At 44.4% G+C, this 22,110-nt stretch overlaps 1 protein-coding gene across 2 annotated transcripts; it reads left to right on the top strand.

The window, feature by feature from the left end:
• The first annotated feature begins 16 nt into the window (after positions 1-16).
• Positions 17-21,076, top strand: LOC107394992 (leucine-rich repeat-containing protein 24). 2 transcript variants are annotated; one of them, XM_015974237.3, is made up of 8 exons: positions 17-6,818; positions 10,817-11,001; positions 11,163-11,249; positions 11,871-12,062; positions 12,730-12,898; positions 14,367-14,629; positions 15,543-16,106; positions 17,755-21,076. In XM_015974237.3, the coding sequence occupies exons 2-8, from the start codon at positions 10,834-10,836 to the stop codon at positions 18,157-18,159; spliced, it is 1,848 nt and encodes a 615-aa protein (XP_015829723.1). In that variant the 5' UTR covers positions 17-6,818; positions 10,817-10,833; the 3' UTR covers positions 18,160-21,076. The 2 variants fall into 2 exon arrangements, with proteins under 2 accessions (XP_015829723.1, XP_054605560.1); XM_054749585.2 differs by having other exon boundaries at positions 17,735-17,867.
• Positions 21,077-22,110: the final 1,034 nt, after the last annotated feature.

The raw sequence follows: 22,110 nt of genomic DNA, 5'->3' as shown, positions 1-22,110 counted from the left end.
GGAACTGTCTCAGATGCAGACGGTGTATGACTGAGACCTATAGTCAAAGGCTGCAGAGGCTATCGTCATGGGATGGAGGGGGCTGAAGATGTCAAATTTTAGATCAATCATAAGGAAAAAAATGTTCTGGAGCTGGCGTCTGTTGCTGTTAGAGGATTTTAATGAACTCATCAGGATTCATTTAAAATCTCACGATAGTTTACCCAGTCTTTCCTAACAGGTTTAAGGCGTTCTGTGTCAATGACATCGCCATGGAAACTGAAAGAAGGATGCAGATCTTGAAATGGAGCTTCTCCCTGACATTGTGTGGATACATTCTTAGTAGCATGAAATCAATGTGTTGATTTGTGAATCGTAAAGAGAACAGATGAGCTCCATGCTCGTCTTGGTTTCTATGGTAATTGCCATTCCTCTTATTCTTTGTTTACATAATTTTGTCAGCCTGAACGGTATAAAGGTCACGCACACTAATAATTCGTTGGACCACCTTGAGCTTTGATTACAGCACACATTGACTAGCATTGTTTCTGAAATGTCACAAGATTAATTTCCATCCAGTGTTGCATTCATTTTTCACTAATCTTTTACACTGATGATGGTCGAGTCTGACTCCAGCACATCCCAAAGATTCTCAATGTGGTTAAGGTCTGGACTTTGTGGGTAGTTATAGTTCAACTTATGGATCTAGTGTCATTTTACAAAAAAAACGGCTAATCCCAAATACTGAACTAAGCTAATTGTTTTGAGTTAATTTATTGAAGTTGTAATTAGATAAGATTCACTAATATGCTGTTAAAGATGCATTAAAGTACCTTTGCCACATTTTCCTGTGGTTAAATGTGGTTACTACAACCACTTTAAACAATTCTGTATCACGGTGCGAGCAGAAGGGTTGGACCCAAGATGCAGAATACCCAAAACGACTCGAGGCAGGAGTGGTCGTCGCCGTCGTCTTCCTCCGCTTATCCGGGTCACGGGATCAGCATCCCAACTAGGGAGCTCCAGACCTTCCTCTCCCCGGCCTTGTCCACCAGCTCCTCCGGCAGGACCCCAAGGCGTTCCCGGACCAGATTGGAGATGTAACCTCTCCAACGTGTCCTGGGTCGATCTGGGGGCCTCCTGCCAGCAGGACATGTCCGAAACACCTCCCCATGGAGGCGTCCAGGAGGCATCCTGACCAGATGCCCAAACCACCTCAACTGACTTGATCCGGAGTAGCAGCGGTTCTACTCCGAGTCCCTCCCGAATGTCCGAGCTCCTCTTCCTATCTCTAAGGCTGAGTCCGGCCACCCTACGGAGGAAACTCATTTCGGCCGCTTGTATCCGCGACCTCGTTCTTTCGGTCATTACCCAAAGCTCATGACCATAGGTGAGGATTGGGACGTAGATCGACCGGTAAATCGAGAGCCTGGCTTTCTAGCTCAGCTCCCTCTTCACCACAACAGATCGGCTCAGCGTCCGCATCACTGCAGATGCTGAGCCAATCCGCCTGTCAATCTCCCGATCCCTTCTACCCTCACTCGTGAACAAGACCCCGAGATACTTAAACTCCTCCTCTTGAGGTAGGACCTCTCTCCCAACCCGGAGTTGGCAAGCCACCCTTTTCCGGTCGAGAACCATGGTCTCAGATTTGGAGGTGCTGATCCTCATCCCAGCCGCTTCACACTCGGCCGCGAACCTACCCAGCAAGAGCTGAAGGTCAGAGCTGGATGAAGCTAGGAGGACCACATCATCCGTAAAAATCAGAGACGAGATTCTCCTGCCACCAAACTCGACACACTCCACACCACGGCTGCACCTAGAAATTCTGTCCATAAAGGTAATGAACAGAACCGGTGACAAAGGGCAGCCCTGGCGGAGTCCAACCCTCACCGGGAACAAGTCCGACTTACTACCGGCTATGCGGACCAAACTTGCACTCCTCTGGTAAAGGGACTGAATGGCCCTCAACAAAAGGCTACCCACCCCATACTCCTGGAGCGTCCCCCACAGGGTGCCCCTGGGGACACGGTCATAAGCCTTCTCCAAATCCACAAAACACATGCGGATTGGTTGGGCAAACTCCCATGCCACCTCCATCACCCTTGCAAGAGTATAGGTCCACAGTTCCACGGCCAGGACGAAAACCACATTGCTCCTCCTCAATCTGAGATTCAACTATCAATCGGACCCTCCTCTCCAGTACCTTGGAGTAGACCTTTCCAGGGAGGCTGAGGAGTGTGATCCCCCTATAGTTGGAACACACCCTCAGGTCAACCTTCTTAAAGATGGGGGCCACCACCCCGGTCGGCCACTCCACAGCAACTGCCCCCGAGGCAGGAGTGGAAAAGTAAATTCCTTTTATTAACGGAGGATAGGTAAAACTCCAAAGGCGCAAAACCAATCTAATCTCAAAAAACAAAACAGAAGCTCACTCATGAGCACAAACCTGGGGAAACTCGAGAGGGACAAAACAACACTGACACATACTATGGACTGACTGACACACACTGAGAGACCAGACAGGGTTTTATACACAGGGAAGCAATCAGGGAAACAGGTAGCAGGTGTGTGGGGAGTGTGAGCTGAAGGGATCAGGAGAGACTTATTAACTAAATGGGGAAGGAACCCATTGTATTAAAGGAAGAAACTGACTGGATAATATAACTATACAGAGAACTAAAGATAAGAGAACTAATAGACCCTTTTACTGTTTGTAAACAATATGACGTCAGCGAGAATGCGCGCGCAGCTTGGCAACAGAGAATGGCGTTGTTTCGGGCTTTATCAAGCTACGCTGCGGGGTTATCAACGGCAAATCTTGAATGTTATATTATTAAACTCACTTTAACGAATGGCAATAGACTCCCGGATCCCTGTGGCATTACGGAATGGGTGGAAGATGTAGGTGCGTGGCCAGATATCCAGTGGCCCAATATATATACGTTTTTAGTGGAGAGGCCCAGTAAGTACACACGTGAGAAGCTACGGGCATACAAATCGTTAGATGCATACAACTATGTTGTCTGTGGCCACGTACAGAAAGTAAAATATCACGACATAGACTCTGAGTTTTGCGTCTTGAAGGCAGAAGTCCTTCCTAGCCAAAGACAAGGACACAAGACTGCTGTGTACGAGGCTTGGGTCATAGTAAACAAACCAGAGAACTACGCCTTCACAGCCAACTTTACCTGCATGGCAGGGTGAGGATAGCATAGGTTTCTTTTTTTAGCGTGCTCAGTGTACAATCGTGTTAATTTTAGAGAAATACAGTTTATACTAATATGCAGTGGGAAAATACAGATGAATTAGAATGAAATGTTGATTTGAAGCATGAAATAAAGCGTGTGGGGGTTTGGACTTCGCTTTGTGTACGTAAACACAGAAGGCACAAAATCAGGACTCGAGGAGTCCAATGACACCTCGCCTGTAAATAAATAGACTGCTTAAAAGCAAACCAGCAAACGCAACTTACTTTATTTAATAGAACACACGTTAACCAGCTTTCTGATGTAATCTTAGTACATAATTACCTTACCTGATATAAAATGGGCGCTACAAGCTCGAGCATTTCGGATCGTGTTTTCAGTCCAGTTTTCATCAACCCTTTTGATGGCCTGCAGCTACAGACGCCTCCGATTTTGTTGAAATGGATGTGCTCCCTTCGGAATTCTGTAAAGTTTCAGTCCACTGCTTGAAGAGAAGCGATTCTGGGTAATACACGCAACAACCCGACATTTTATGTCCTCAGAACTTCAAAACAAAGGGTTTAAAACGCTGTTTTAGTATCGAGTGTGAATGAGGAAGACTTCACTCTCGTTGCCAGGCTGCGCGCGCAACTTTTGATGACATAGGTAGTAAAAGGGTCTATAAACCTGAAACTAGACACCAGAACAAACACTAAATCTCCAGCTTGGGGAACTAAAGAGACAGGAACCAAAAGAGAAGGAATCTATGGAGAGACTAAACTAAATGGGATGGGATAACTAAGTATAAAGTGATTAGGGGGAAAGTTGAGGGAAACGAGGGATCTGGGGACCAAAAGGGGCACAGCAGATTAGGGGACACATGAGGGAAACCTGAAGGGAGAACTGGAGGGGGCTGGGGACCAAAAGGACACAGAACATGACACTCTGGTGCTGCAGTGTTAGCTCACAGGAGACACGGCACCCCCACACTCACTGATGGTAAACAGTAGTTATGTCCCTCCTTCCTTTGTTTTGAAAGGAGAAAAACTGGGAATCCCTACAGCCAGATGGATATGAAACATGTTTCACTATCACCTTCCTTCTAAAATGAGCGAAACTTTAGATTCGTTTGGGATTTTCTCACTGTAAAATTCTCACTATATTCTTACATATTGCACCTTTAAGTCAAATGTGTCCAAATGAAGGAACCAGCAGATTAAAGTGGATCTTAACTTGGTTTTTACGGTTCCTACATTAAAGTGGATAGCATAAGAAAAAGATTTATTGGCAAGAGTTTTGTTTCTCTAACTGCAAAACAAAACTGTTCTATCTGTAGCTGCATATTCTACATTCCTCCAAATTACAATTTTCATTTATTTCTGTTAGCACCTGCAGCTCAGCTGAAGTCCTGGTGGGAATGCATGATCTTCCCTTTACAGGTGATTTCATAAGGGGTTTGGAGAAATGATAATGTGAGAGATCTTGTGGTCCACCTGAGGATGTTTGAGTTGTGAGAAGAAGATTTTTCATTCGCTGAGAAGCTAATTTACATGTTTTCACGATGGTTTTCACTCATTTAACTATCATCAGACTGATCTAAAATGCAACAGCTGGCTCTAACACATTCATTGAGATGGCAGCAGAAATTTCACTGACGTCTCTGTAACCCTCTGGAGGCAGGCGTTGCAGATCTGTAATGTTAAAACCTACCTACCTGGGTACTCCACACACGTATTTCATGAGCTTTTTTTTTTTTTTAACTCCGAAGTACCCCTGAAGGACTTAGTTGTTTGTCCTTGTATCAAAACTTATTTTGAGCCTGAGAGGGTTAATGACATCTGTAAAGAGTCTGTCCTCTAGTCTCCACAGGAATTAGAAGATGTGATATCTTTATTACATTATTAATTATGAGTGACCAAATGTTTCTTGATGTCTGATTGATCTGGGTAGGCCATGATTCTGACATCAGCTTAGGGAGGAGGGCGTGTTCCTGACGAGACCTAATCTAAATATAACAAAGGTAAACCTCTACGTTTTGGAAATCACCATTTAGCTGTAAAATTCCAACATCACCTCAACACGAAGAAACCAGTGAGATGGGATTTAGTGAAATGTTTTCAGAGACATGAAAGGGAGAACGGACATGGAATCGTGTGGTTGTTTTTATGTTTTACCCGACCAGCCATTTACAGTCATTTTTAGTCAAGTTGTTTCCTCTTGTCATAATTTAATTTAGAGAATTTTATTTGACTTTCCTTTTTGGGATTTGTCTATTGAAAAGCAATAGTTATTGCTTGTGTTAAATGATAAAACATTGGCTTTATTTATTTATTTTTATTACACTTCAGTATTGTTTCTGTATGAATTTCTTATGATTAAACACATATGTTCCCAAGCTGCCTTGACAACAATTAGCCTCAGTGATTATATTGGTATGTTGTCATTGTCCACCTCTCTGGTGCTGAAAGAGGCACCAACAACCTCACTTTGAAAATAGGTTTTATTATGTTCATATTGCTATTTTTATGTGAGCATATCAATGCTGTGACTTAAAGAGGACATACTGTGCAAAATTCACATTTTGCATATTTTGTGCTGACATTTGCGTCTTTACTGCTTGTATAAATACTCACAAAAACATGAAAAAAATCCATCCACCTGTTTTCTGTCGGTATTGGGTTTTAGGGATTTTGTGCCTACAGCAAGCCATTTCAAAAAGTTATTTGTGATGTCATAAACTGGAAAAATATAATAAAACCACCTCTCAGCACGTAAGAGAGAACTGTTGCTGGAGAAGTAGAGGCTCCACTCTGAGCCCCTCTCTGATATTAGAGCTTCTCAGCTTGTAGCAGCCTGAGCAGGGAAGGTGTGAGTGCGCCCAGCTCCAGCTTGTTTTCTTAAAGTGGCAGCGCCCCTTTAACAGCTCATTCTGGAAGGCACTGAAACGGTCAAGAACAAATTGCTGAGACCGCTTTATGTGAGAGGGATGTTGTGTGAAAATCTTGATAAACACGTTTTGTATCGACCATAGAGCAATTAAAACTTAAGAAAATAATTCATAACATGCTAAATCAGGCGGTACTCATGACTTCATGAACAAAACAGGTTTAGATCTTAGATGTGTGTGTGTCAACATGGTGATTATTAAGCACCTTCTCTCCTCAAGTCAGCTCAAACGTCATCAAAGCTATAAACCATGTTAGAAAACAAACCGATCAAGTCTTATTTTAGAGTGTTTGTTGTCTTTGCTGTGGATGAAGATGGATTCACTGTGGACCTGCGGGGCGGGATGAGAGGAGCGATCTGATTGGTCCTCAGCAGCTGCAGCAGCCTCTCGTTGGCTGGAGCAATCAGATGGGAGACGAGATGAGACTGAACAAAGACGCCTGACCTGCTTTGCTCCTGTGAACACAGCATCGACATATTAAAGAAGTTATCAGATGAGTCGCTGGTAACGCGGCCGAGCCTCGCATCCGCTCCGTTCCATGTCCTGCGCATGCGCGCTGCGTTAAACGAATGGATGCTCCTGGCAGTCAGACGCGTCGCTTCATTTTAATCCCTTCATCAGAATCGAGTTTTGATGGTTTCAGTGGGATGGAGTAAGAAGGCGCAGACGTCAGCACCGGAGTCTTCATCATCTGCATGAGGAAGGTGAGAAGAACCCAGGGTTCTGGTCCTAGTCTCACCAATAAGCTCAGGCATGCTTTCATGTTTAGACAGGGGCGGATCTACAAAATTATTTATGGGGTGGCAGAAGAGGGGCATTTTTCTAGGGTGGCATTACATATGTACACACATATCACACACACACACACACACATATATATATATATATATATATGTGTGTGTGTGTGTGTGTGTGTGTGTGTGTGTGTGTGTGTGTGTCTGAGCTGAACCAAGGTAAATCTAACTGCGCTGTGTGTACAGAAATATTTCACTGCAACGAGATATTGTAGTTTGGTTTTATTGTTCACTCAGAAACAGGTTTTCCTTTATCTTTTCCCAGTTTTTACATATTCATTTGTTTTGGGTCCTAATTTAATAAGCTTAAAGGACCATCACGAAAATAAAACGCATAATAGAATTATGTCCTTCCTACAACAGCTGAATGCGGCAGTTCCCATGTTGCTCAGCAAAACAATATACACATCCATCAAGATCCAAAGATTTTGCCCGTTTTGATTCAATGCTGAGTACAGCCTAGCTTGATAGTCTTTTCTCTGTCAAAGCAGACTGCAAATAGGTCTTTATGAGCCTGAGAGTTGAAAAACTTTGATTTTTCTTGAATTTATAGCTGCCAGTTGGGGTGGCAGCAGGGGTAGCAAGGCTTTCTTTTAAGGTGGCAACTGCCACCCTATGCCACCATTGTAGATCCGCCCCTGTGTTTAGATGACGTAACGAGTGATGATCAGATCAGACCAGACCATGGTTTGGCAGATTCAGATTAATGTTGGGTTGATGCTGCACACCACTGCTGCAGTTCCGTGTTAGACATGTATCACAGACTGTCGATGATGCGTTGATGGAACATGTGATCTCATTCAGATGTGTGTGGATGATGCTGTACAATACCTCAGAGACAGGCCTCTGAAGCAGGTCCCTGCCTCACAGCATCATCCATCTCCATGGTGACGCTTTTAGTGATATCAAATGGAAAGACTTGTTTTCATTTATAAGTTTGGTTTAAATATAAAAGAGTATTATTGCACAGATTATTTTAATGAGATACGTTTTCAGTCTCAATTCTTTATCCATCTGGACAAAAATATCTAGTCCTCAACATTTCTTTTACAGTTTATTATTTTTTTAGTATATCTTTACTATTATCTTATTAATATTTTATCATTATGTTATTTTGACTATCCTGGGCTGTAACTTGGACCAGGGAGACACACTTCATGGACAAATAAATAATCCGTGAATCTTTTATATATATATATATAGTAGCACATTCCTGATGATGGAATCACCAATAATCAGAGGGGTGGCTGCCTGTTCCGACTGGAGCTGTGCAGGGGATCCCTTGCTGTCCAAGACCGGCTCCCCAGGGCTGCCATGGTGGGTCGTTTGCGCCGAGGGCTTGCTCCGTGGGTTCGGGGTATGATGTACTGCCCCTCGGCGCAGGGCAGCCTGGGGAACAGCGCGACATGGACGGCTGCTGGACGTCAACTGGTGCTCCGGCGGCTGGGAGGGATTCCCTGGGTTGGAAGCAGATCCTGTGATGCTATGGGGGCCAGGTGTTGGCAGTGGAGGGAAGTCCTGGTCCAAGGCGCCGAACCAGTTGTTGAGAGGAAGCGCAGATGGAGGGGAGCAGCAACAGCTGCCCCGCGCTCTCCCACCGCAGCCGTGGCCAGGGCCGACCGTGGTCCAGGCATCCCGCAGAAGCGGCGTGGAGCTGCGGGGGGCTTTCAGCTTGGCGGCCCCCAAGATGTAGCCAACGATCTTCCACTGCAGCAGGTGTAACCTCAGGTGCCACGACCCCGCGAGGAGACCCGGAGGATCCATGCGCCTCCACAACCTCGTCGGGCTGGCAGGGGATGGTGTCGGCCAGCTCCGCACTTCCAGCAGCGGCGAAGGTCCGGCCGAAGATGAAGTCCATGTCGCGCTCATGATCTTGGATCTGGTGAAGCGTAGAGATCCTCTGCTCCAGCTCCGAGATCTTCTGGGTGAGCCTCAGGCAGCCACCACACCCAAAATCTCAGGTAGGAGCCGTCATGATGAGAAGAAAGGAGCCGTAAAATCGGTTAAAAACGGTTGGTTTTTAAATCGGTTAAAAACCAGGGTTAAAAGGCAATAAAGCCGGTTAAAACAGTGTTTTCGTAAAAGACCAAGAGACGCCGACAAACGGAGCTGCGACTAGGCGTGGTCCATCCAGGTAGTCACTCCTCCAGTCCAGCCTCCTTTATGGTGTTGGTGTCGGGATTCCTGCTGTTTGGCCTGAGTGGTTACCTGGCTTACCGGAAAATTAATGAGCTTTCGAGGAATATTGGCTCAATCCATGAGCTCAGGGATGGATTACACCACGCTGTGAACGCACAAACTCATGTAATTTTCGAGATGAGTCGTAAGCTTGGAACTTTGGCTGAGATTCAGAGTCTGGTTGATTCGATCAAGGAGCGAGTTGACGTGACAGCATGGTTGGGAATAGATTAATTTATGCCATTATTGGATTTAGAGGGGTTGGAGACCAACAGAACTTTAAGACAGAGAGGAAATGATCTGTCTGGCCTCAAATCAAGTTCTTATCTGAATCTGGTGCCCTTGAGCCTGTGAGGCTGAAGCGATAACTCCCCCTCAGATGAAATGTGGAATGCTGCCGTTGCCATGGCAACTCTGTCTCCCTATCCCAGCCTGGGCGGGACTGTGACCGGTGAAGGCCGTGGAACCGTTTCCAGGAGTCACTGTGCTTTCTAACCCAATTGCCTCCCTCTCCTGTCCAAAAGGAGGTGACAAGCGCTGCTGTCGTGGCTGCATGCACTGATGTGAGGAGAGTCCCAAACCCTACCTCCCCACCTAGTGGACACTTACGTTGTGTGATGTCTGAAGTCTGTTGCATTTCTGTCTGAGGTGTTTTTTGCATAGCAAAGCTGCCCTCCCTGTGGAGGGTAACTCTGAAGTGCCTTTTTTTCCTCCACCTGACTCAGTCCTCATATAACCCCCCTGATCTCTATTAAGGTAGCGCGACTCGGGTTGCGAATGACCACAGTCACCAATTCTTGTCATGTGTCTATGCCTATGTATGTATGTCTGTCTGATCTCAGAATTGTGTGTACGGAAACTCTAATTTCCCTCTGGGATTAGTAAAGTATCTTTGAATGGAATGTTCCCTGCTGCTGTGTTGAAATTTACTAGTCCGGAGCAGGTGAAAAACAACGTACCCTTTAAAGAGCAAGTCACCCCCCATCAGAGTATTACTATCAGAGTATTACTCCACTCCCATTTCCTGTTTGAAAAATGCAATGATGTTGTGACATCATATGATGCCAGCTAACGTTTTAGGGTACCTCTTAGCCAATAGCGATGGCAGATTTAAATTCAACTGCAGTGCAGAGTTTTTACCTGACAACAGCACAACACTGACAGTTTTTGGCAGAAAATTTAAATTTGAACTAAAATGCACTAAAGTGCAAAACTATTGACTGCATGTGTCTGCAGTATGATGAGACACACATTTATATAGTTTATCAGAAAAAAAGTTGATTTGGGGGTGACTTGCTCTTTAAGTTATCATGTGTTTTGTGTGCAAATGCTTTTGCATAATTGTAGTGTTTCCTCTCTTTGATGAAATATCATCTTTGCAAGTATTACTAGTTTCACTGTTGTTACCATTTCTCATAAAGTATAACCAAACTTCTGAGCGTTTGGGTCGTTAAGGCGTCACGTTTCCTGCTGAGTAAATGTGTAAGCTATGCAACATGCATGGTGATGTCATACGCGTCAACTGGATTAGATAAGGGAATTGTTTGCAAAAATGGCAAATGATTCCTAGGAATGAAACAGTGGGAAATGGTTCTCAACAAGAACTGGTTTTCGATTCCCACACCTAGTCAGAGGCCACAGACCAGTAGTCATTAAGGCAGGTTGATTGACTCTTTAAAGATGTCGACTGCTAATGTCTGTTCTTTTTGCCGTCTCCTCCTCCTCCTCAGTCCTGCCTCTCGGTGCAATGGCTGTGCTGTTGGTTCTTCTCTGCTCTTTGCTGCTCCTGTCCCCTCACATCCTTGTCCAAGCATCTCCGTCCTGTCCAGCTGCCTGTCGCTGCTACAGTCTCACTGTGGAATGTGGCTCTACTGACCTGAAGGATATCCCCAAACACATTCCCCCTTCCACTCAGGCAGGTTCACTGCTTTCAAAACACACACACACACACACACACACACACACACACACACACACACACACACACACACACACACACACACACACACACACACACACACCATATTATTTTCGTTTATGTACTAAATCTTCATCTTTCTATCTCTGCTCATCCAGACAATCTTCCTCCAGGACAATGTGATTGGTCAGGTTCGTCAGCTGGACCTCACCCGACTGAAGCTCCTGCACTATTTGTATCTACAGGTAACAAATGTGCACAGATACACCTGGTGTACTCAGGTTTATGAAACACAACATGGGATCATTGTGAGATATTTCTAGCAGTCTGTAGGAAGAAGGTAGCCTAGTGAACTAGACCAAATTCTTGCTTTGCAAAGTTTGGTCTAGGCATGCTCCATTGGAACCTCAGCAGCTCCTACCAGGACTCTGGCTGGCCAATCACAGCTCTCTAGAGGGGTTTCAAACTCATAAAGAGCTGTGATTGGTCCATAATGGTGGGCCAATCATAGTGCTCCATCTGCTTAGTGAACAAATCACAGAGCTTTATCCGCTTTGTGGGCCAATCAGGGCACTCTATATGCCTGGTGGGCGGGATGATGCAACAGAGTGAAACAAGAGAATGTCACATTCATTGTCCAGTGGAATGCGGAGATCATTTGAAAGACAACGGTAGAACCCGCCCCACAACCGAGAGCCGTCAATGGAGCGTGGCCAGACTAAATAATACATTTATTTAGTCTGGCTTGCCAGGCTAGCAAGAAGGCACTTTCACCAGCGATTTCATAGAACGTTTTACAAATTACGAACAGACTCAGAATCTGGTGATGCTGGATGAAGCTGTTTGTTTCCATGTCCCGCCTCCAGAACAACACCATCCTGAGTGTGGATCCTGGTTCTTTCCTGGATCAAGGTCAGCTGTTGGAACTAGCATTGAACGGGAACCGCCTCCACCTGGTGACTCCGGACATGTTTCAGGGGCTGGAACAACTCCGCATTTTATACCTGTCTAGGAATTACATCACTCGCCTGATGGACTACACCTTCCGTGGTTTACAAGTAAGTCACACTGCAGCCTTCATTGGTTATTGTACATTATTTCATTTGGGAATGAACCGTATGGAAGAAATAGTCTCACAAGAATATCTTTTAAGACATTGAATTTTTATTCTATGAAATTATGTATTTGGATTTTTTACACTGAAAACACACCCACAAAATTTTCATCCATAAAAATTTTACTGCAGAATTTCAACATAAAAATTTCACTATCAACAAAGGAGGTGACCTCGTGGTGACCCAAGCCAAAGTTATCATCAGCTGATTTAGTCGATGCCTCACTGGTGTTATGTGATCATGATCATTTCTGGCTAATACCCCGCCAGGAGGTAACCTCATTTGTTGTTGAATATTTGCAGTTAAACTTTTATGGATTACTTTTTTTAAGAAAAAATTTATAAAATCAAATACATAATTTCACAGAATTTATATTTAATATCACAAATTAAAAATCTAATCTAGCGAGACTGTATTTCTTCCATAGAACCAGACCATGAGGTGGATAACTGATAAGCGATTTGTGGCCACTGCAAAGTTAGAACAATTACACAAAGTCACAGTTGTTGGCAGCATGTTGGATTTCTTTGGAGTTATTTTTCAATGATCATGTTTCAGTTGAGATTATGACACGATGACTGCTGAGGGTTATGTGTGCTGATATCTCCAGCGTCTACAGGAGCTCCACTTGCAGCACAACAGTATAGAGATGATAGCTGATCAGGCTCTGGCTGGTCTGGCCTCTCTGGCTCTGCTGGACCTGAGCAGGAATAATCTTCACACCATCGGCCCTGCCTCACTTCGGCCTGTGGTTAGCCTGCAGGTGCTGCGCATCACAGGTGAGATGGACTACTTATTGTGATCCCAATAGTAAATTCATTCTGTTGTTTTCCAAACAGCTGTCTGCCCAACTGCTGACTTAAGAGTTTAAGAAAAAAACTCATGGTTGTGGGGAAACATTTAGCATCAAGCACATGTTCAAACACTCTTTATTTTTTTGAATAGTAGACCTGAACTGTATGTTTCATACGCAGAGCGTCACCTGATACTGTTAATGGCTCAGGAACCATTTGCAGGTGTTCTGGATTCGTTAGCTGATTACAGTGCGACACTGTGAGTCTAGAATCGGGGGTATTCAATTTCGGGCATGGAGGGCTGGTGTCCAGCACATTTTAGTTTTAGCCCTGCTTCAACACACCAGATTTCAATTAGCAGGTGATTGATGCTTCTACAGAGCCTGATGAGCTGCTGCACATGTAATTCAACCAGTGAATTAAGTGTGTTGGAGCAGAGAAACCACTAAAAGGTGCTGGATACCAGCCCTCCAGGACTGGAATTTAATATCCCTGAAAACCAGTGAGTATCTGGTGTGGCCACCATTTGCCTCACACGGGGCAACACATCTTTGTCGTATAGAGTTGATCAGGTTGTTGATTGTGGTCTGTGGAATGTTGGTCCACTCCTCTACAATAGCTGTGCAAAGTTGCTGAATATTGGCAGGAACTGGAACACGCTGTCGTACTCGTCGTATACGCCGATCCAGAGCATCCCAGACATGCTCGATGGGTGACATGTCTGATGAGTATGCTGGCCATGCAAGAACTGCGATGTTTTCAGCTTCCAATAATTGTGTACAGATCCTTGCAATACAGGGCCGTGAGTTATCATTCTGCAACATGAGGTGATGGTCGTGGATGAATGGCACAACAATGGGCCTCAGGATCTCGTCACGGTACCTCTGTGCATTCTAAATGTCATCAATAAAATGCACCTGTGTTCATTGTCCGTAACATACACCTGCCCGTACCAGTACCCCACCGCCATCGTTGGCCACTTGTTCCATGTTAACATGCAAACCACTCACCGACACGACACCACACATGCAGTCTGCCATCTGCCCTAAACAGTGAAAACCGGGACTCATCTGTTAACAGAGCGTCTCTCCAGTGTGCCAAACGCCATCGAATGTGAACTGCACATGTCAGGGTGGCCTTTTATTGTGGGCAGTCTAAGGCACACCTGTACATTATTCATGTTGTCTATTCAACCCCTTGATATGCCACACCTGTGGGGTGGGATGTATTATCTTGGTAAAGGAAAAGCGCTCACCAACACATGTGTAGACAAATTTCAGAACAATATTTGAGTCATGGGTCTTTTGTGCATGTGGAAAAAGCTTCAGATGGGTGAAAAACGTTGAAAAGCAATTACATATATGTGTTGTAAATCTCTCAAACCACGCACTTACCAAACCCTCTGTACACTGCATGTGGTTCAGTATCCATCCTCTCTCCCGATGTCCTGCAGACAACCCGTGGCGTTGTGACTGTGCTCTCCTCTGGCTGAGGAGCTGGATTGATGAGGAGGGTCAGAGGCTGCTCAGCTCAGCGGAGCGGCGGCTGGTCTGCACCGAGCCCCCACGTCTGTCCCATCTCAGCCTGGCAGAGGTTCCACTCAACAGCCTGGTGTGCATCCCTCCACTGGTGCAGCTGGAGCCCAGGAGGCTAGCGGTGCGCCTGGGGGAGAGTCTCAGGGTGTCCTGCCATGCCTCTGGTTATCCCCGGCCACAGGTGAAGACATTTAAAAACAATGTTTACTTACATTTTTACTTTAGTGTTTCAGTAAGTCCAGCGCCTCAACCCAAAGTCCAGGTTGAAGGGCAATCAGTATAGTGACCTCCTAATAGTATATTTTGTAGTTTTACAGGGTGAGCGTCCTGTCACTGTATCTCGATTGATTATGTGCCCTGGCTACTTGGCCACAGTGATATCAATTTGGTTGACTGGTTAGCACGCGTGACTCTCCCCTGGGAGTCTGCGGCTCAAATCCTGCTCGGGCCCTCGTTTCTCCTCCTTGCCATAGTAGGATTTAAGGCAGAAATCTCACCAGCTTTAATGTTTTACAGGGTATCCGCAGGTCTTCAAAAAGTCTTAAATTAGCTTTTCCAAATTTAAGGTCTTAAAAATCCTTAAAAATGACTAATAATCCTTAAATACAGCTTTCAAAGGTCTTGAATTACCAAAGACCCAATAAACAAGATTGTTTTATTTCTATAAAATTTTCCTGAATTTCTAGTTGGTCTTCAGCATTTTTTGTGTACGATGTTGGCAAAAGCGGAACCGTACACATTCAGTTGGTTGTGAAAGGGGGCTATTTTTAGATGAGCACATTAGCTGGTTAAGCTAGTGGGGGGCTTGCGCCATGGGGATGTGCAAGTTTAATGGTAACTGGATGGTTAATCCCACGTTCGTGATGTGGTTAGCACCGGTTCCAGGCAATAGCTGGAAATCATAGCTTAGATTTAATTTTAAAAAATAGCTTAAATTTGGTCAAAGTGGCCTTAAAAAAGGTTTTAAAAAGTCTTAAATTTGTCTCCTTTAAACCTGCAGAAACCCTGGTTTTAACCTGTGGGCCTTTTATGATAAAAAAAAAGTATTTTATTCTCAACTAGAACACAAACTAAACCTCTAAACATCTTTGCAGGTCACCTGGAGGAAAGCATCCCAAGGTAAAGTAGTGGACTCTCCCAGAGGTCTGGTTCAAGATTTGGGTACTGGAGGAAGTGATGTGGAAGGCTCAAAGGAACCCTCAGAAGAAGGCAGAGTCAGCCTGCAGAAGACTGGCGAGCACTTTGACCCTGACACCGGCAGTGGCATGCTGTTTCTCAGTAACGTGACAGTGGCACATGCAGGCTTTTATGAATGTGAGGCTTGGAATGCAGGAGGCATTGCCAGGGTAACATTTCAGCTCGCCATCAACTCATCCTCACTTTCTTCCTCCTCGATTTGGGCCTTGTGGTCTCAGGTGTCCTCACCGTACTCTCCTGCTTGGCCTCGACTGAAAAGCCACGGCCCTGCTCTGGGCTCCGATGTGAGCCAGGAGCCCCTGTACGCTCTGGGCAGCATGGCCTTCAATTCTCTGGGAGCCGCTACTCAGACCGCCATTTCTGTGGGCATTTCCCTGCTGGCATTGACCGCTCTCCTGCTGCTTGCCATGATTTACAGCCGACATCACCAGCGAGACAAGGAAGACGATGGTGCTGAAAAGGTGTATATTAGTCAGCAGCACAATGGCACATTAATCAAACAAACCACAAAAACATGCAACCAGTGATAGCAGCTTCTAAAGACAGATCATGTTTGGGGGCAGCAAAGAGCTGATCTCATTTAGTGTTGCTGCCACTTTATAAAACATGAACCAGAGCAGGAACTAGAAACTCTGTATCATAAGAGTTTGTCTTTATTTTATTAAATTGTTTCATCTTTTAGGCAGCCAATTAGTTTAAAAAAAAACATTAATTTATAACACCTTAACTGGTATGTTAACAATTTTGTTAGGGGTGCCACTAAAGTTTTTGATCAGGCAGGCGTGGAAAGAGTCGGTGTTAGTTGTTGGTGCTTCTGTGGTTAATATTAAGTTACTGAACTGCAGCCAAGAACAAGAATGGATGTCTGCTTCTCTGTCTCACACACAAACACACATGCACAGTATGAGGAAATATCTAATATTCATCCGGATGCACAAAAATCTCCAATCACCTTTATTTTCTAGCATAACCTCTCTTAAAAACATTTCTTGATTTCTCTCAGAAAAGCTTCTATTCATGTGTTCACCATTTATTCTCTTGAGTGTTGGTGCTGCTGTAACAAGTGAATTTCCCCACTGTGGGATCAATAAAGTCCATTCTATTCTGAAAGATGCTAGGCCAGTGCATTAATGGATTGGCTAAACAAATGCACTAATACAATAAGACATGCACCTAGATTTCAATGGCCCGAATTTATTTAGTGCCTTTTACAGTCCTCAACCCCCCCCCAAGGCACTTTACAACACAACAGTCATTCACCCATTAATACTTTTAGAGTGAAAAGTCTTTATCCTATTGAGCCAGATTTCCTCTGACCCATGACACTAACGGGTGTGTACGTGAGCAGATGACCAATAGGATTTAATGTGCCTGTAACTGAATAACCCCGAGACACAGAGGCAACATAGAACCTCCACATAGTTAAACCAAAACCTTTCTTCTGGGCATGGACGTAATTTTCATTTTAGAAGTGGGGGGGACACGTGTGTGTGTGTGGGGGGTCTTTACAGTATGTTCTAATGGGAAACAGGCTTCAACACAAATGGTTGTTTTCTGCTTGGTCCTAGAGCTCAACCAGTGCCAATTTAATATAAAGTATTGGTAAAAAGTGCAGGGGTGAAAACTTGACTTTGGAGAAAGTGGGGGGGACATGTCCCCCCTGTCCCCCCCCCCAAATTACGTCCATGCTTCTGGGGTTAAAGTGCGTTTGTTGTTTTAAGCACCCAAACACATTCTGTTACTCCCAGATCCATGCAAAAGTTACTAGATTCTGTTAAGCTCAAACTACTGGGGGGGGGGGGGGAACACATGAAATGACAACATGGTTTGAAAATGTCTACTGCTTCATGACTGCAAATCAACCAGTTTTCTAGAAATTACATAAGGGTTACAGAGAAAACAGGAAGATAGAGGGCGGGTGCCAGTTAATGATTAGAGCTCTTTAATCAGAAAAAAAGTATTAGCAAATGATAAATGGCAGCAAAACAGGAGTAAAGTTTTTATTCAGATGCTATACTGGAGAATTTGTACAACAGAGCATTCGAAGTGTGAAACTCTCAAATTTTCTATTGTTTCTGTATCCCAAAAGTGATGGTGAATTTTAACCAGCAGGAAGAAAGCATCCTGTACGTGAATGACTACTCTGATGGGCCCACCACCTTTGCCCAGCTGGAAGAATACCGCGACGAGCAAGGCCATGAAATGTACGTGCTCAACAGAACCAAGCCTGTGCTTCCTTCTGCTCCACCAACAGCTGGGTCAACCACGAACTCGGGCTGCCACGCACCGTCGGACACCTCCAGCCAGACCCTTTCTGTTGGACCAGCTCTAGCTACAAATCCAACTCTGATCCTCGTCAAAATGCAGCAGCAGGACAGCAGCGTAACGACAGTGAGAGTGGAGGGGGAAGGAGGGGAAGCAGAGCCTGTGATCACGTCAGAGGCTGAAGAAATGCTTCTAAACCACGCAGGAATGTTCCTCGAGTCTCAGATCGCTTATGAGATCCACTGCTGAAAAAAAAAAGGTCACCGTTAGACGTTTCCTCTGGAGAATTGTTGGTGGCATTGCTGAAATGCATCAAGTACAGACTATTCCTTTTGAAGACCAGACAGAGGCAACAACTTGCTTTGAAACACAAACTGTTCGTGGACTTACTTTGACACTGTGCCAAAAACCGAGCCCATCTAGAGGATTAGACCTGGCCCGTTTGGACTCTGCTGCTTCTGGACTCTCCATGAATGACAGACGGAATCCTTTTGTACCAAGAACTTGTTCACCATGAGTCCAAGAACTAAAACGTGTTCTCCCTAGGACTTCTAGCTCATTGTGGAGGTGAAAAGCTGTAACAGACAATTTTTTTTTAACTTCCAGCAACTGACTTTGATTGTAATAATTATTACTTAACTGTTGAGGACCTGAGAGCAACATGGTCAGCAGAACCAGTTTGTAACTATCACAAGTATATTCATCACAGAAACAAGATCCTAAAATCCTGTTAAAGTAACTCCTTATTGCCTCCTTTTAGCATTGATTCCTGCTTAATGTGCAGCTCTCTCTGGCTTCGTCAGACATGCCTGCTGCTGGTTATGATAAACAGAGCACACAGATGTTGTTGATTTGAGCTGAATCCTCAATTCTGCAGTTTCAAATCAGAGAGATTTACCATCAGAACACAGTACTTTCATTTCAGAAGCAGAAACAGCAACAAACTGAGGGAGTGCATCTACCTTTCATCTTTAGCTTTTTAAGTGTTTAACAGTGTTGGGTTATTCTTAAATTCCTTAACCCTTAAACCTGAAATGAACACACACAAAGAGGAGGGAGGTCGTTTTACGCCGTGTGGCCAGAGCAACGGAGGGAAGACATGGCAAACCCCTCCGGTAGAGCCCTGCACTGAAGCCCTTGGCCCTCGGGTCGGCCCGGCCCGACGGCCCTCGGGCCAACGACTGTGTAATTACCTCGGACACGGGCCGGGCGCCTTTATTTTAAATCGAATTCATAAAAAAAATTGAAACACAAACGCAGCAGTAGAGCCCTGCGCGGGACTGTTTTCTTCATCCCGCTCCCGCTGAATTTCTGACCATTACCGCCCGCAACGTGTGTGTTACACTCCCGCCCGCAACCGCAAAACTCGGAGAAATTATTACATCACAATAAAAGAGATGTATTGAGTTTGCGTCCTCTCTGGTCCTGGAGAAAACATGTCACAACCCGCGGCTCTTCCATCCATCTGATGCGGCTCTCTGTGCTTGTAAAATAATGAATGGATATTTAAATAAAATGCTTTATATGTTACTGCATTAATTTTATATCTGTAAGTCAATTCTACGTAAAGATTGTCTGCGCAAACCTGAACAGGCCCAACCCAGTCTTACTGTGAGACCGGGTTGACAGGTCACGCTTGTGCGTAATCATATGCGCTGTCTGAGCTGAAGAGATTCTGGGATTTTCCTCAGACGGCTCCTGGATGTGTCGATACATTGGAGACAGGAACAAGCGCTATTCAGCCAAAGTTTCAAAATCAGGGAACATTTTCTAAGTGACAAGTCCCTCTGAGCGACAGGGTTTGGAAAACACTCGCTTCAGTGGGAGGAATCTTCCCGCATGCGCTCTGGTTCTGCAACGCGCTCCAAGCCCCTCTCCACATCTTCAGCTCGCTGTGCACATATGCGCTGACAGAGAACTGCGCTGAGCAGCTCAGATGTTCAGATGGGAATCTTTTCTTGGGTAATTTAGCTACATCTGCGATGTGCGTAACGAATAAAATGTCAGTTCGTCTGCATGCGTCGGGGTAATTCTTTCTATGTCAAAATAAACGGTCAAATACGGGAACTATCCGGTCAACACAAGCCCTGCATTTGACTGTTCTGTTTTCTTGTGAAAATTGTTGGAAAGAGATTAAATGTAACTTGATTACCACCAGAGCCAGTGCGCCGTTATCTCCGTGACGGTAAACGAGGGGAAAACAAATTGATGGGATCCTGCACGTCTTTTAACACATTGGTCAGGATTGACACATTTTGTTTTCATTTAGTTGTTTAAAAAAAAGTCGGGCTCGGGTCAGAGAATCCTGAAAACCTTTTCGGGCAGGTCGGGCTGGGGCTCCACCCCCTTGGGCCGGGCACGGGCTCAGATTTTAGGCCCGTGCAGGGCTCTACCCTCCGGGTCTCCGCAAGACTTCTCTGCCCCTCCTTGTCCCACAGTAAGTTTTATTGAAAAGACAGGACGAAGACGGCGGGGCCTTCTCGAGTTACAGGCTCGTCTCCTAGGATACCAAGCAAACACAACGCACACACAAACCCAGGTGCTTTCAGTCAACATTCTATTTCTCATGGGATTATATCCGATAACACAGAACAGCACGATCTGAGGAAGGCCATTATCCTCCCTGTTGAGACGGGAGGACTGGCACAGGATAACACTTGCATTTAATGAAGCAACCGGTGTTTTACTTAAAAAGGCAGTTATGATTTTTAAGTAGTAATGTCAACGAAAACCACTTTTCCCTAACAAACAGTAAAAGCTGCCTTCTGCTGTTTTGTTCTCCAAACTCTAAATGACAATTTATTTTATGTTGTTTTTTTTTTTTTTGTCACAGATGATTTTTCACCAGAATTTCTGCAAAGAACAGTTCATGTTCAATGTCTTTGTTAGTTTAATGCTGTTTAAGACTTTGACCCTTTTGGTACGCGAGTTGTTTTGGTGACCACAGGCTGTCTTCCAGCATGATGAAAATCCGCCTCATGCATCAGTGAGGGTTAAATGAACAAATTCTCCTTCCTGCTCCTAAACCCCGTTTTAAATCATTTGGGTTAGATTCTGTACATTTTATCATCACTCTGAATTGTGTGCTCATTTCTGCCTACTTATTACCCATTTCATTTTTTAAACATTTGTCTTCAAATAAAAAACTTTTTAGGTAAATCTCAAACTGCATACCAACTATTTTTATATCCAACCTACATTGTAGCATCGACCAACTAAGTTTACTTATGATGCATAACAGTTACCATGGTAATCTACAACAGATTAAACTGAGATTGTTCAGCATATCCTATAATGGTTTACTGACTGTATAACTCTATACTTAATATAAGTTTTAAAACACTTACAAGAGACGACTGTTCTCTAGAACAGACGTGGTCAGTTCTGGAGAGCATAGATCTGGAATTCTTTCTCCTAGAAGAGTTCATTTGAAAAACCAACATTGATTTTTTTTCTTTTAAATGCAACACACACACACCTCTGTAACCAGGACAAGTCACACGTAACGGCTGCGTGGGAACCATGATTTTAAGATTGAGCTTCAACACTAAATATTTTTTTGAAGGAATACTTAAACTTTTTCATATTTTTTAATAATTTTATTAAGCCAGTATGTGCTAAAATGATCCTTTACAGGGTTAATGAAAGGCCTCCCAGCCCCTATCGCCCCCTGTAGCCAGAATATCCCACCTACAACTTCCAAACTGGCGGGCCGCTGTGTTGGGACTGAGCAGACATATCTGGCGCTGTAGTCTGCTTCCTGCCCGTTTCCTGCATATTTTAGATCATGAACACAGCTGATTTGTTTGGCTTAGCGATGAATCACTCCTGTAGACACTAAAGAAGGCTGGGGAGACGTTTCAGCTGTTAGATGGTGTTAAAAAGATGAACGCACAGCGAAATTTAGCTTTCGGTCCAATTGACACTAAGGAGTGCTAAACGCTTGCCAAAACTGCTTGGTTCTCCTTTAAGTGGAATGACATCATATGGGAAAACGATCTAACAAAGCCTTTATATGAGTAGCTGTGTCCAAAGCTTTGACTTAGTTGTGTGGTTCACAAATTCCTTCTCTAAACAAACTGGCTTCAATCACAGAAAATACAAATCTGAGTCCAATAATGACAATTACACACATTAGAGCAAAATTAGGTTGAACGGTGACATGACTTTGGTTGTGAACAGGAAATATGAGAATAAAAT

This window comes from Nothobranchius furzeri, chromosome 16, assembly GCF_043380555.1.
Source record: "Nothobranchius furzeri strain GRZ-AD chromosome 16, NfurGRZ-RIMD1, whole genome shotgun sequence".
NCBI lineage: Eukaryota > Metazoa > Chordata > Actinopteri > Cyprinodontiformes > Nothobranchiidae > Nothobranchius > Nothobranchius furzeri.
This window is presented reverse-complemented; position numbering and strand designations above follow the sequence as displayed.